The sequence below is a fragment of the Neovison vison genome, chromosome 9 (genome assembly GCF_020171115.1).
Source record: "Neovison vison isolate M4711 chromosome 9, ASM_NN_V1, whole genome shotgun sequence".
NCBI classification, from domain to species: domain Eukaryota; kingdom Metazoa; phylum Chordata; class Mammalia; order Carnivora; family Mustelidae; genus Neogale; species Neogale vison.
The window spans coordinates 21389733-21403141 of record NC_058099.1 but is presented as its reverse complement, the minus strand read 5'-3'; the positions used below and the strand labels follow the sequence as shown (position 1 = coordinate 21403141).

The following is a 13409-nucleotide window of genomic DNA, read 5'->3' as shown; positions in this document are numbered from 1 at the left end:
GGATTTCTTCTGGGGGATGAGAAAAATGTTCTAAAATTAATTGTGGTGACGATTACAACTCTCTGAATACACTAAAACCACTGAATGGCATACTTAAATGGATAATTGTATGGTATGTGAATTGTATTTCAATAAAGCTAATATATGTGTGTATATATTTTCTTCGGCTCACGTCTTGATCCCAGGGTCCTGGGATCGAGCCCCACATCAGGCTCTCCGCTTGGTGTAGAGCCTGCTTCCTCCTCTGTCTCTGCCTGCCTCTCTGCCTACTTTTGATCTTGGTCTGTCAAATAAATGAATAAATAAATCTTAAAAAAAATAAAATTCTTCTTCTACCCTGAGTACCCACCAATGCCTTAGGATAGATCGAATGGTGTACATTTCCTTGACATAGTCTATTTTCCTTTCTAGCAAAGCCCTCCGTTTTCTGTCTTTGAAACATCTCTTAGTGACAACAATTCTTGCTCTAGTTCCTATTTCCTTAGAGCAGTCTCCCAATATACACAATAATTTCTAAAATGCATTTTTAAATATATTTACTTACTCTATAATAAACTAAAAGTGAACTTTCCCAACTTCTTTAAGATCTAAAGCTACTGCACAAACTGATTTAAAAACAATCCCTATATACTTCAAAAAGGTGTAATTCAGACTAAGTATGTTCCATTTATTACAACGGCATACATAACAGCCAAAATAACTCAAAAGATACTTAAAAGACATTTCTGCCACCTTAAATTAAATAATTAAAAAAGTTAACTGGGTAAACTCTTTAGAAACAAAGGAAGATTATCTACTGTTAAAGAAAGATTACTAGATATTATTGAACACGCAGAGTTTACCTGTCAGATCAAAGAATAACAGTCCTGCTTTGAGTCTAGTCTGATGTAAATAAACACTGCGCTAGCAATTAATCAATATAAAAAGAAACAAAGTCACATTAATTGAAAATGGCCAGAAATTTAAAAACAGACTATACAATTTTAGGGCAACAAAGGACTTCAGGATGAGCAAGTCAAACTTCCTTATTTTTTTCAAGGAAAAGAATGGGGCTTAGTGGAGCTCAAAATGATAAATTCTGGCAGAGCCAGGGCTAATACTGAATGCTGGAATTTAGTTTTATTTTCTCAATCACCTAGTGGAAAGCCAGCATCTAACATTTTCTCATTCTGAAAAATTCACAGAGTGGATATTTACTATTGTGTACTTACATTCTAACTGAGGCTCTTTTGTTGGCAAAAATATCTCCATTTTAGTATCATCAGATGATAGGTTATCATGACACAAATACATATTTGGATGTTCCAAAACTTCTGCCTCTTTCAGATTCAGTTGTCCCTTTTCCCCCAACTCTGTGCTCACAAGATTAACTACCAGGCTTTCTTCCTCAATAGAAAATATCTTTTTCAAATCCATAACTGAATATTGACTGTTGGGCTCTTCAGTTCTTGGCACTTAAAAAACAATAACAAACCGAAAATAGAAATAGTTCATAGGGCAAAAGAGATGAAAAACACAATAAATAGCACCACACTGAAAATTGCTTATGAAATATATTTTCACACATTGGGGAAAAAAAGTGAAACCTGGAGTTACATAGCTAGTATTTTGTCTTCAAGATACTAAAAGTCCAAAATATTATAGCAATAGAAGTCACATAGGGATTTATTTTAATCCGTGGAAATATCATAAAGTTAAAATTATTCTAACACATACTAGGAGATAGTACCATTATTTTGTTTGAACATTTTAGTAATTACTAAATTAACACATTTGATAACATTCTGAGGAATTAAAGTAAGATTTACTAAATTTGAAATTCTATTTTATTATAACAATCCTAAACTAGAAGATATATTTGATCAGATTTTATGATGACTATCATCTTAGATACTGTGGCACAGAGCTTTCCACATCATTACTTTTAACCTAGTAATAACAAATCATAATGTATGGAGGAACTGAAGTAGCATAACTACTTAAATTATTATCTACACTACACGCATCAACCCAAAATTAAGATGAAAAATTTTGAAATCCCAATTTTGGATCTGTGTTTTTTTAATAATGACAGTAACAATACTAAAAAAAAAAAATAAAGCTGACATTACACTTCTACTAACTATATCTTCTCACCTTTACTTTTTGTTTAGCATTCAAAATCAAGTAATCTTTACCTGTAAGCAGAAATGGCTTCAGTGAGCTTCTGCAGCTTTCTAACTGCCACATCATGTGGTTTTTGTTAGCTGATTCTTCAGCAGTAAGCAAACTACTGAAAAAGAAGAGTTAGAGCCTAATATATTAATAATATTGAGCATTTTTGTATAATAAAATTTTATTTTTCCTTTTTTAGATTTAAATTCAATTAGCCAATATATAGTAGTACATCATTAGTTTTTTAAAAATTAATTTATTTTCAGAAAAACAGAATTCATTATTTTTTTCACCACACCCAGTGCTCCATGCAATCCGTGCCCTCTGTAATACCCACCACCTGGTATTAGTTTTTGATGTAGTATTCAATGATCCATTAGTTGCATATAACACCCAGTGCTCATCATCATGTAATAAAATTTTATTTTAAGAAAATTAATTTTCTAAGTATTCTTTTACATCCAAAAGCAAGTGAAGGGCGCCTGGGTGGCTCAGTGGGTTGAGCCGCTGCCTTTGGCTCGGGTCATGATCTCAGGGTCCTGGGATCGAGTCCCGCATCGGGCTCTCTGCTCAGTGGGGAGCCTGCTTCCTCCTCTCTCTGTCTACCTCTCTGCCTACTTGTGATCTCTGTCAAATAAATAAATAAAATCTTTAAAAACAAAAAAAAAAGCAAGTGAAAAACTTACTCTATAAATGTGTAAACTGAAATAGAGATTTTCATAGAACAAATTTCATATACTTACTTTTCCTCCCCTTGGAAGTTTTGACAATTTGTTAGCTCTTAATTGCTCCTGCTTGCCTACCTTAACTCCTCTGTCTCCCTCAATGAAACTTGGAGACAAAGGAGGCTGACTTAGGAGGGTTTTAGCACTTCCTTCCATGAAGTGTACCAGCACTAACCCTATAAGCCACCCAAATTAAAAATATAATTTAAGTAAAATTACTGTGCTTTCCATACAAAAAAGTAGTTTTAACACAAATTTTTTACAAAATTGTTGTCCCCAAGTCCATTCTAAACAAATCTGGAGCCTCTACTAGTTGAGGGTCAGAATTATGAAAATGTTCTGCCTGCTCTACCTTCTCAGGAAGGTAAAAGGGTTTTTTTTGGCGGGGGAGGGGGAGAAGGTGAAAGTTTAGTGGAGAAGTTTAGGTCAGGTCCTTTAATCTTGACGGGTGTGTGAATGAGTGATGTATGTCTAGGAGTACTAGGAGTTTAGGAGTACTAGGAAGAGAAAGGAAGAAAGATGGATGACAATTAGTGTAAATCACAGCTTATCAGTAGCTATGAAAGTACTAGCCTTGGTAGGGAAGATAATATTAACTCACAAACCCCCTAATCTATGCTCCCAAACCTCTCACTCCGAGTTAAGAACTGATTGTATTCTGGTTCTCTGCTCATATGGGACATATGTGAGCACTCTAATTATAATACAATTATACTGCTAGTTGAGTTGACAGTCCTGGGCAGCAGAAAGCTGTTTTATGTCTAAGCTATCCAATTTACCTACATAATCCAAAATCCAGGATGAGGTGACAAACTGAGATTCTAGATAATTTCTTGAACCTTACCAAGATCTCTTTGACAAACAGCTCAGATTATAGGCAATTACTTTAAAGAAAAGGGAAGGTAAGCCAAGCCCAACAGAAGGTCATAATGTAAATAAATATTCCCACTCTTAATGGAACTTTCTGAAGATATGTCTGAATTTGATATATTGTTTATAATATAAATATATTATTTTATTATAAATAAAAATATGTTCACAATTCAGTAATCAGTGTGGAAATAAAATCTGGTGCTACACAGACTTTTCTTTTTAGCTCCATAAAGTCTAGCAAGAGAGTCTGACATGTGGTAAGCTCCCAAAATATTTGTTAACTGGATATATTTCCAGCCAAAATGTTGTGTTCTGAAATAAAAGTAACTGGGGACATAAAAGCAAATTAAGAGTACAGTAACATTACACATTATCTTTCCCTTCTGTTTTTTTTAAACACTTTTTTCTTTTTTAGATTCACAGATGAGGTGAAAATCCATTTTTAAAATAGGAATTTTAAGGTTTTTAATATTCATAAACCAAATGGAAGTGATTTACCTCTCGCTAATGAAAATAGCAGTGATGAGATGACCTCTTTAAGTTGTTTCAAATAGAACAACTTTGGCCTAGAACTTTTGGCTAATTTTAAAAATCCTTTCATGCTCTAACTTGGGCAAATCATAAAACATAGATGAGACTTAAGTTTCATCTATGTAGTTGAGTTACAACAATAAGTAGATATATAACTTGCGTGATTAACAGGAATTTATGACAATTAAGTAAATGCTTTTAATATTAGATTGAAATTCAAGATTGTACTAATTTCTTCTAGTTTCTGTTTCTGATTGCCAATCTGCCTTAACACATGGATTCAGATATGTGGAGTAAAAGAGCACTAAAAAAAGATGGTATAGGTCCTGTGAATAAACATCTGCACCTCAGCAAAGGGACTAAAAGTATTTAAGCAAAGTGTAAGTAGTTTCTGTACTTGTTCCATGAGATTTTTAAGAGTTCATTTCTGATATGGGCAGTTCCAGTTCATGGCAGAGTTTTGTATGTCACAGATTTATCCCCCAAATGACACTATTCTTTGCAAGAAGAGGAAGGTAATTGGAGCCTTCAGTACCAGGCTCCTCCATTGTGTGCTGTGATACCTTCCTGAGATCATTAATAGAAACCTGAGCAGCTAGTGATGAGTTGTTCCAATTGCTCCCAAATACACAACAGAATTCTCCTTTGACAGACCACAGCTAAAACTAAAAACTCAGGGGCGCCTGGGTGGCTCAGTGGGTTAGACCTCTGCCTTCGGCTCGGGTCATGATCTCAGGGTCGTGGGATTGAGTCCCGCATGGTGCTCTCTGCTCAGTGGGGAGACTGCTTCCTCCTCTCTCTCTGCCTGCCTCTTTGCCTACTTGTGATTTCTATCTTTCAAATAAATAAATAATCTTTAAAAAAACAAAAACAAAACAAAACAAAAAACCCTAAAAACTCAGTAACTCACCTCCCACAGCATTCATTCTGGGAACAATTCATTAGAGACTTGTAGACTTTCCTGTAATTTTCCTGAAATGTATCATTTTTGGACTCATTTGGTTTCAGGACTACAGTGGGAAAGAAAGAGGCTATACTGGTTATGCTCCTAGTTTCGTAACTGGTGTAAGAGCAGGGGAATAGAGTGTCAATTCCAAGACAGCAGACTAATCTAACTTAGAACACATTAAGTTACATGTATGCCACATGGTAGAAGTTAGCAACCCAAGCTATCTCAGACTCCACTGGAGGGCAAATATGCTGGGCCAGTAAGCTATACAATTTTGGCTCAAACTAGAATACAATGATCCAGCCCTGCAATGTCAGTTCTGAGATTACAGACCACTCTGTGCAGCAGCAATCGGGTATTGAACAGATTTGTGGGTCAATACTTGGTTCTACATGTCTAGTTTTCCAAAACCAATACCACATCAACAAAGATAAACAAGGTCAGTGGATGCCTTCTGTTAAAGATGGGATATGATCCCTAGTACTCCTAGGAAAGTAATTTGATAGACAAATCTATTTATTGACCCTTATCCACACTGCCCTGTGATCCTTGTCTATTCCTGGTCAGAGAGTTATGACGCCTGGGTGGCTCAGTTGGTTAAGTGGCTGCCTTCAGCTCAGGTCATGATCCCGTAGTACCAGGATTGAGTCCCGGACTGGGCTCCCAGCTCCATGGGGAGTCTGCTTCTCCCTCTGACCTTCTCCTCTCTCATGCTCTCTCTCACTGTCTCTCTCTCAAATAAATAAAATATTAAAAAGGAAAAAAAAAGCTCAAGTAAATAAACCAGCAAAATCTTAAAAAAAAAAGAAAAAAGAAAAAGGTATAAGACAGCTACCCAAGATGAAGCCAAGAAAAGACATCTCATGATGAATCCAACCCCGCTAATATCTTAATCTTAGACTTCTAGTCTCCAGACTGTGAATAAATAAATTTAAATTTATTTACCATAGATTGGGTATTTAGGCCATTGTCTCTGGTATTTGTTAAGGCAGCCTGAGCAAATGAATATACACTACACTATCTTTCATAGCAGTGAGTGCCAATAGAGGCAGTACCACTGGCAGGTATCCAATGGCAATATCCTAAGCAAACTGTTCTAGTGCCAGAATCTTTACAATCTTTCAACTTGTCTATTTTTAATGGTAATATGTTCACATTCAAAATACTAAAAATGTAAAAGAACCTGGCTCTATCACTTACTAGCTCCCGAATTGCCAGGTTACCCAGGTCCCTTCCAGACACAACCGAAGCTACCTGATTCTTGTGTGTCTTTCTAAAGATATTCTATAAATACAAAATCAAGGATGTACAAATGGCCACAGACACATGAAAAAATGTTCAACATTACTCAGCATCAGGGAAATACAAATCAAAACCATAACAAAATATCACCTCACACTGGTTAGAATGGCTAAAATTAATAACAACAGATGTTGGCAAGGATGTGGAGAAAGGGGAACCCTCCTATACTGTTGGTGGAAATGCAAGCTGGTACAGCCATTCTGGAAAACAGTATGGAGGTTCCTTAAAAAGTTGAAAATAGGGCGCCTGGGTGGCTCAGTGGGTTAAGCCGCTGCCTTCGGCTCAGGTCATGATCTCAGGGTCCTGGGATCGAGTCCCGCATCGGGCTCTCTGCTCAGCAGGGAGCCCGCTTCCCTCTCTCTCTCTGCCTGCCTCTCCGTCTACTTGTGATTTCTCTCTGTCAAATAAATAAGTAAAATCTTAAAAAAAAAAAAAGTTGAAAATAGAGCTACCCTACAACCCAGCAATTGCACCACTGGGTATTTACCCTAAAGATACAACTGTAGTGATCTGAAGGGGCACCTGCACCCATGTTTAAAGCAGCAATGTCCACAATAGCCAAACTATGGAAAGAGCCCAGATGTCCACTGACAGTTGAACAGATAAAGAAGATGTGGTATATATATATGATAGAATACTACTCAGCCATCAAAAAATTGAAATCTTATTTGCAATGACATGGATGGAGCTAGAGGGCATTATTCTAAATGAAATAAGTCAGTCAGAGAAAGACAATTATCATATGATTTTACTCCTATGTGGAATTTAAAAAACAAAACAGAGGAGCATAGGGGAAGGGAGGGAAAAATAAAACAAGATGAAATCAGAGAGACAGACAAACCACAAGAAACTTTCAATCATAGGAAACAAACTGAGTGTTGCTGGAGGGGCAGGGCATGAAGGAATGGGATGGCTGGGTGCTGAACATTAAAGAGGGCACATGATGTAATGAGCACTGTATATTATATAAGACTGATGAATCACTGACCTCTATCTCTGAAACTAATAATATGTGATATGTTAATTAATTGAATTTAAATTTTAAAAATAGTATCAAGAAATTTTAAAAAGTATGTACATATATATTCATACATTCTATTTGCCTACTATAGATACTGTCCTCTCTTACATTTTTTTCACAGAGGTATCTTGTAAATTACCTTTATATGGAGGGATTTGATTAAGAACTGGTTATTATGGGGGCACCTGGGTGGCTCAGTGGGTTAAGCCTCTGCCTTCGGCTCAGGTCATGATCTCAGGGTCCTGGGATAGAGCCCCACATTGGGCTCTCTGCTCAGCAGGGAGCCTGTTTACCCCTCTCTCTCTGCCTGCCTCTCTGCCTACTTGTGATCTCTGTCTGTCAAATAAATAAATAAATAAAATCTTAAAAAAAAAAAAAGGACTGGTTATTCTGAATTGCAATTTGAGTTCTAGCTATAATCTTTACTTACATTTTACAAATAGGAGAAAATGGAAATGTCTGAAGTCCTGTACATAATGAAGTCATGGAAGAATGTTGGTTTGTTAGATGTAGATGAGTTAATGGCATTTCTAACTCAACTAGAATACAAAAAGTTTAAAAAACAATTAATTACATAAACATGGTATAAAATTAAGTATAATTTAGAACTTTTTGTAAGCAACTATTATGTTGATCATTCTGCTACAACAAATTTTTCAATAAAAAGACACTTGGGTTACTTAAAATACAAAATAACAGTTTTAAATTTCCATCATAAGGAATTACACATGTATCACATGCTATCTCAACAGTGGCAGTGGTGCTTTTTTTTTTTTCCAATTTATTTATTTTCAGAAAAACAGTATTCATTATTTTTTCACCACACCCAGTGCTCCATGCAAGCCGTGCCCTCTATAATACCCACCACCTGGTACCCCGACCTCCCACCCCCCCGCCACTTCAAACCCCTCAGACTGTTTTTCAGAGTCCATAGTCTCTCATGGTTCACCTCCCCTTCCAATTTACCCAAATTCCCTACTCCTCTCTAACGCCCCTTGTCCTCCATGCTATTTGTTATGCTCCACAAATAAGTGAAACCATATGATAATTGACTTTCTCTGCTTGACTTATTTCACTCAGCATAATCTCTTCCAGTCCCGTCCATGTTGCTACAAAAGTTGGGTATTCATCCTTTCTGATGGTGCTTTTAAAAAAATATATTAACAACTAAACTTTATTGTTCACTCTATGAGATAAATTCTAAGAGTTTTATGTTTAATAATGTTTTCCATTCTGACAACTTATGTTGTTATGTACTTAGGAGCCAGTACTATTTTTATGTTCATACTAAATGAACCTACTATGTTCATACATAGGGTGGCCTTGAGAAACTGAAATTCATTTGTTCATAAGTAGTCAGTGTGTTTCTATCACTTTCATAAATAGAGCAAAAAACTTCCAAAGAGATGATTAATATGATTCAATTATAAATGTAACTAAAGGAGCATTGGGCTGGCTCAGTCGGTTAAGCGTCAGACCCTTGATTTTGGCTCAGGTCATGATCTCAGCGTTGTGAGATTAGGCCACACACTGGGTGTTGGAACCTGTAAGATTCTCAATCTCTCTCTCTCTCTCTCTTTGCCTACCTTCCCCCACCCCCAACTAAAATAAATAAATAAATAAAATACATGTAACTAAATAATAGTATCATCAACATGTTAAGAAGCAACACAAGTTGCATTAAAGTGGAACAAAAGATGATTCAGAGTCCAAATCTGGTATGATAATAATAGTAATATTAATGATAGGATTGCTTTGGGTGATTAAAAAGTTAAATTTACAAAAGTAAATTTAAGAGTCAACAAGATTACTAATACTGAGATTAAATAGAAAATTTTATTTACTGAACTATAATATCATAAGATTTCTGATTTTAATATTAATGCTATTTCTTCCATTCCTCTTCCTCAATCTTTGTAACTCTGTACATTATTCAGTTTTGATACCAGAAGGATAATGAGTTAATGACAGTAACAAATATAAATAGACAGATAAGAGAAATAAAATGACAAGCTGGATTGCAATAATCAAATTTTAAACATGAAAGCTGTCTCACAGTAGACCTCACATGTGAATGTACTGTACTTTCACATCAGATATAGGTAACTGCTGATAAACTCAATGATCTCTCCAAAATTTCTACCTGGTTCACTGTACTCTGGTTCACAATGTTTTTGAATGGCCAAAATCTCTGTGGAGCTGCATTTTATATCCTCAATGTCAATTCCATGCTTAGTAGTAAGATCTGAAAAGTAAGAAAGTCTACTATCAGCATAAGTACTTCTGTAACAGTTTTTTTTTTGTAATGTTGTCCGTTCCCCTGTTCTCAATGGATATCATAAATCTCCCTTCACTCCTCCCTCTATATCTTTGATGATTTCAACTGGAATTTATAAAAGGATAGTTAAATATTTGGGGTTAAATTGTCATTAGAAAGAATTCAACAATATTTACTAAATCTAACTGGGATAAAAGAAGCATCTATATTTTAGGTTATGATTCTCCCAGTCATCTGACTCCATGAAATCAAAACCTTATTCTGATTTTCTGCACATCTAATGAGAGTCAGCATAGAAGTTGTTAGTGCTTTGTCACTGTTTATAAGAAAACAACTTTAAAAAATTAGTAAAGTCATATGTGATTTAGCTTTATTTGTATAATTATCTTGAACTGGTTAATTTCAGAGACATTTTAAGTCTGTAGTTATGTAAGTTAACTTATATATACATATATATACGTTAAGATATAAAGAGAAAGACAATGAGAAAAGAGTCTCACCAACAATAATTCTGAGATTTCACCATGTAAGCTAAAGAGCAGTTCTTAAAAATCTGGAGGTTCAGAAAACAATTTAATCAATATATTTTTATAACAAACATCATTAAGTGGATTTCATAAGTAATAGATTTTTAAATTTGTTCTCACCTATTTTGAAAAGCTTTTCATTTTCATCTGCATAATTTATTATTTCTGGCACTAAGTTTAAGGATTCCTTTAGTTCGGAGAGTGACAGAATATCAACATCTTGTTTGAGGCTTGTAGGTATTAAGAATTCACACTCAGGCAAACTTGATGGCTGAAATAGTATAAGTAAAAGAGGCTTTTAGGGAGGTTTTCCAGATAAATATTTCTAGACTCATAAACATATGTAATTGTTGAATTGTATCAAATTTTATTAAACATTCAAAATTTTTAATGTTATGAAAACATTAAAAAAAAAAAAAGGTATGGGGTGCCTGGGCGGCTCAGTGGGTTAAAGCCTCTGCCTTCCGCTCAGGTCATGATCTCAGGGTCCTGGGATCGAGCCCCGCTTCAGGCTCTTTGCTCAGTGGGGAGCCTGCTTCCCCCCTCTCTCTGCCTGCCTCTCTGCCTACTTGTGATCTCTGTCTGTCAAATAAATAAAATCTTGAAAAAAAAAAGGTATAATAGCAAAAAAATATATTACAAGCAATGTTCTGAGTATCATCCTTTATGGCCACTGATTATACTAGTGATGTACAGTATCCTGGATGCAGAAATATCTTCTTTTGGGCTAATAACAAATTTTTAAACTTATGAATTAAAAATAATCACTGCAGTAGATGAGAGATGGTGAATGGGGAGAAATAAAAAGGGTAGATGAGGGGCGCCTGGGTGGCTCAGTGGGTTAAGCCGCTGCCTTCGGCTCAGGTCATGATCTCAGGGTCCTGGGATCAAGTCCCGCATCGGGCTCTCCGCTCAGTGGGGAGCCTGCTTCCCTCTCTCTCTCTCTGCCTACTTGTGATCTTTCTCTGTCAAATAAATAAATAAAATCTTTAAAAAAAAAAAAGGGTAGATGAAATGGAATGGATCTTCACTACACTCCATTAAATATGTTTCTCTTTCATTCCTACAGAACTAGAATCTATGTGCACAATTCTCAGAACTAACGAGTGAGGGAGAGGGGGAAGAGGGAAAAGGGGATATTAAGTGAATTAATATTGTCACCATGTGTGTGATTTTTGTTTTTTTACCATGTGTGTTAAAATTTTTAACTGTAAGGAGACTCTTTAAATGCCTTGAGATATCTATATCTGTATCTACAGCTATATCTATCTCCTTTGAATTTTTTTTTAAAGATTTTATTTATTTATTTGACAGAGAGAAATCACAAGCAGACAGAGAGAGAGAGAGAGAGGGAAGCAGGCTCCCTGCTGAGCAGAGAGCCCGATGCAGGACTCGATCCCAGGACCCTGAGATCATGACCTGAGCCGAAGGCAGTGGCTTAACCCACTGAGCCACCCAGGCGCCCCACCTTTGAATGTTTTAAGAAAAACCCCAAATGTGAAATATTTTCACATTCACAATATATTCAGTTGTCTCAAAAAAATGTTTAAGGTAACTCTGTAAATGCATCTATTTTATGTGGGCCTAGGTTTTTGAGTTTGTTAAACTGCAAAAAGTTATTTGCACTCTCAACTGCTAAAATTCTTTACATATTAGTATCACAATAACAATTTTGTGTGCTTTGGAACTGTATATTAAAAAAGAGGGGTTGCCTTTGAGACATTTGATCTTTTTTTAAATTTTTTTATTTAAAAAAAATTTTTTTTTTAGATTTTTTTATTTATTTGACAGAGAGAGATCATTTGATCTTTTTTTTTTTTAAAGATTTTATTTATTTATTTGACAGAGAGAAATCAAAGGAGATGGAGAGGCAGGCAGAGAGAGAGAGAGGGAAGCAGGCTCCCTGCTGAGCAGAGAGCCCGATGCGGGACTCGATCCCAGGACCCTGAGATCATGACCTGAGCCGAAGGCAGCGGCTTAAGCCACTGAGCCACCCAGGCATTTGATCTTTAATATGCAAAGATGCTATGTTCTTTATTAACCACTGGCAGCATCTAAAATGAAGTCTCAGAACATCTTTACTCTTACTACTTCAATGAGATCCCTTTTCTTACATAGTGTAAGTCCTATTTTGTGTATAACTCACAAATCAAAATCAACATTTTTAGCTCTGGTTTCCAATTTTTTAACTAGAATATGACCACTTAATGTCCTACACCAGGTAGATTTATTAATATCATTAAGAGACATTTTTAAATTCACTATATCTGGGCTGCACAACAGACCAGATCAATCAGAATACATCTGAGTAGGACCCAGGCTTCAGTATTTTATTAAAACTCTCCAAGTAATACCAATGTGTAGACAAGGTTTAGAACCACTATCTTAAAGTAAATTTGACTTCATTATTGATATATTTAACCCATTACCAAGTCTTTTTTAACTTGACATTAGTAGATGGTCAATGTATATTACTAAAATTATAAAAGTGTGCTTTAAATTTTAAAAAAGTAAAAAAAATAAGTGTGCTTTACTTTTATAAAAATATTACTTTAAACAAGTATTACAGTTTTATGTAAACCTACTGTATCTTCTAGCTTTTCCTGACAAAAGTTCTCTTTATCCATGTAAAAATCTTCTTTCACTAGACCCTTCAAATCTTCTTGAAAAGAGAAACATTCCCTTAACAACAACAGAAAGACATTAGTGTTTAACTAAAAACAAGGTACATACCAAATGTAGCCAATCAAATTAAATAATAATTTAATACAATGATTAAAACTGGAATCTATGTAAAGCAATGATAATTTATTATTGATAATGTCTAGACTTAAGAGCATACAAAGAGTATTTTCTCCTTTAAAAACATTTATATCAATTAAGTACCTGAAGAAATTAGCTTCTGTGAAGATCTGTCCTTTGAAATCTAAAATGGGGTCCTTTACTAAAAATAGTTTTAGCCTACTCAACAAAGTATGCAAAGTTGGTAGCTGACTTTTATAGGTCATCAAGTTATTTAAAAAAATTATTTCTTCATCAATAGACAAAT

The 13409-nt window shown here is 35.2% G+C and overlaps 1 protein-coding gene across 1 annotated transcript in view; it reads right to left on the bottom strand.

Annotated features, from left to right (window-relative positions):
* The window catches only part of SHOC1 (shortage in chiasmata 1), a 77901-nt gene that overhangs the window by 40357 nt on the left and 24135 nt on the right, over nucleotides 1-13409 (bottom strand). Inside the window, exons 5-11 of the mRNA XM_044264258.1 lie at nucleotides 13247-13409; nucleotides 12928-13042; nucleotides 10481-10631; nucleotides 9699-9800; nucleotides 7986-8094; nucleotides 2178-2272; nucleotides 1212-1454 (exon numbers count right to left, since the gene is read on the bottom strand). Coding sequence (XP_044120193.1) covers nucleotides 1212-1454; nucleotides 2178-2272; nucleotides 7986-8094; nucleotides 9699-9800; nucleotides 10481-10631; nucleotides 12928-13042; nucleotides 13247-13409 — 978 coding nt within the window. The remainder of the gene's footprint in view (nucleotides 1-1211; nucleotides 1455-2177; nucleotides 2273-7985; nucleotides 8095-9698; nucleotides 9801-10480; nucleotides 10632-12927; nucleotides 13043-13246) is intronic.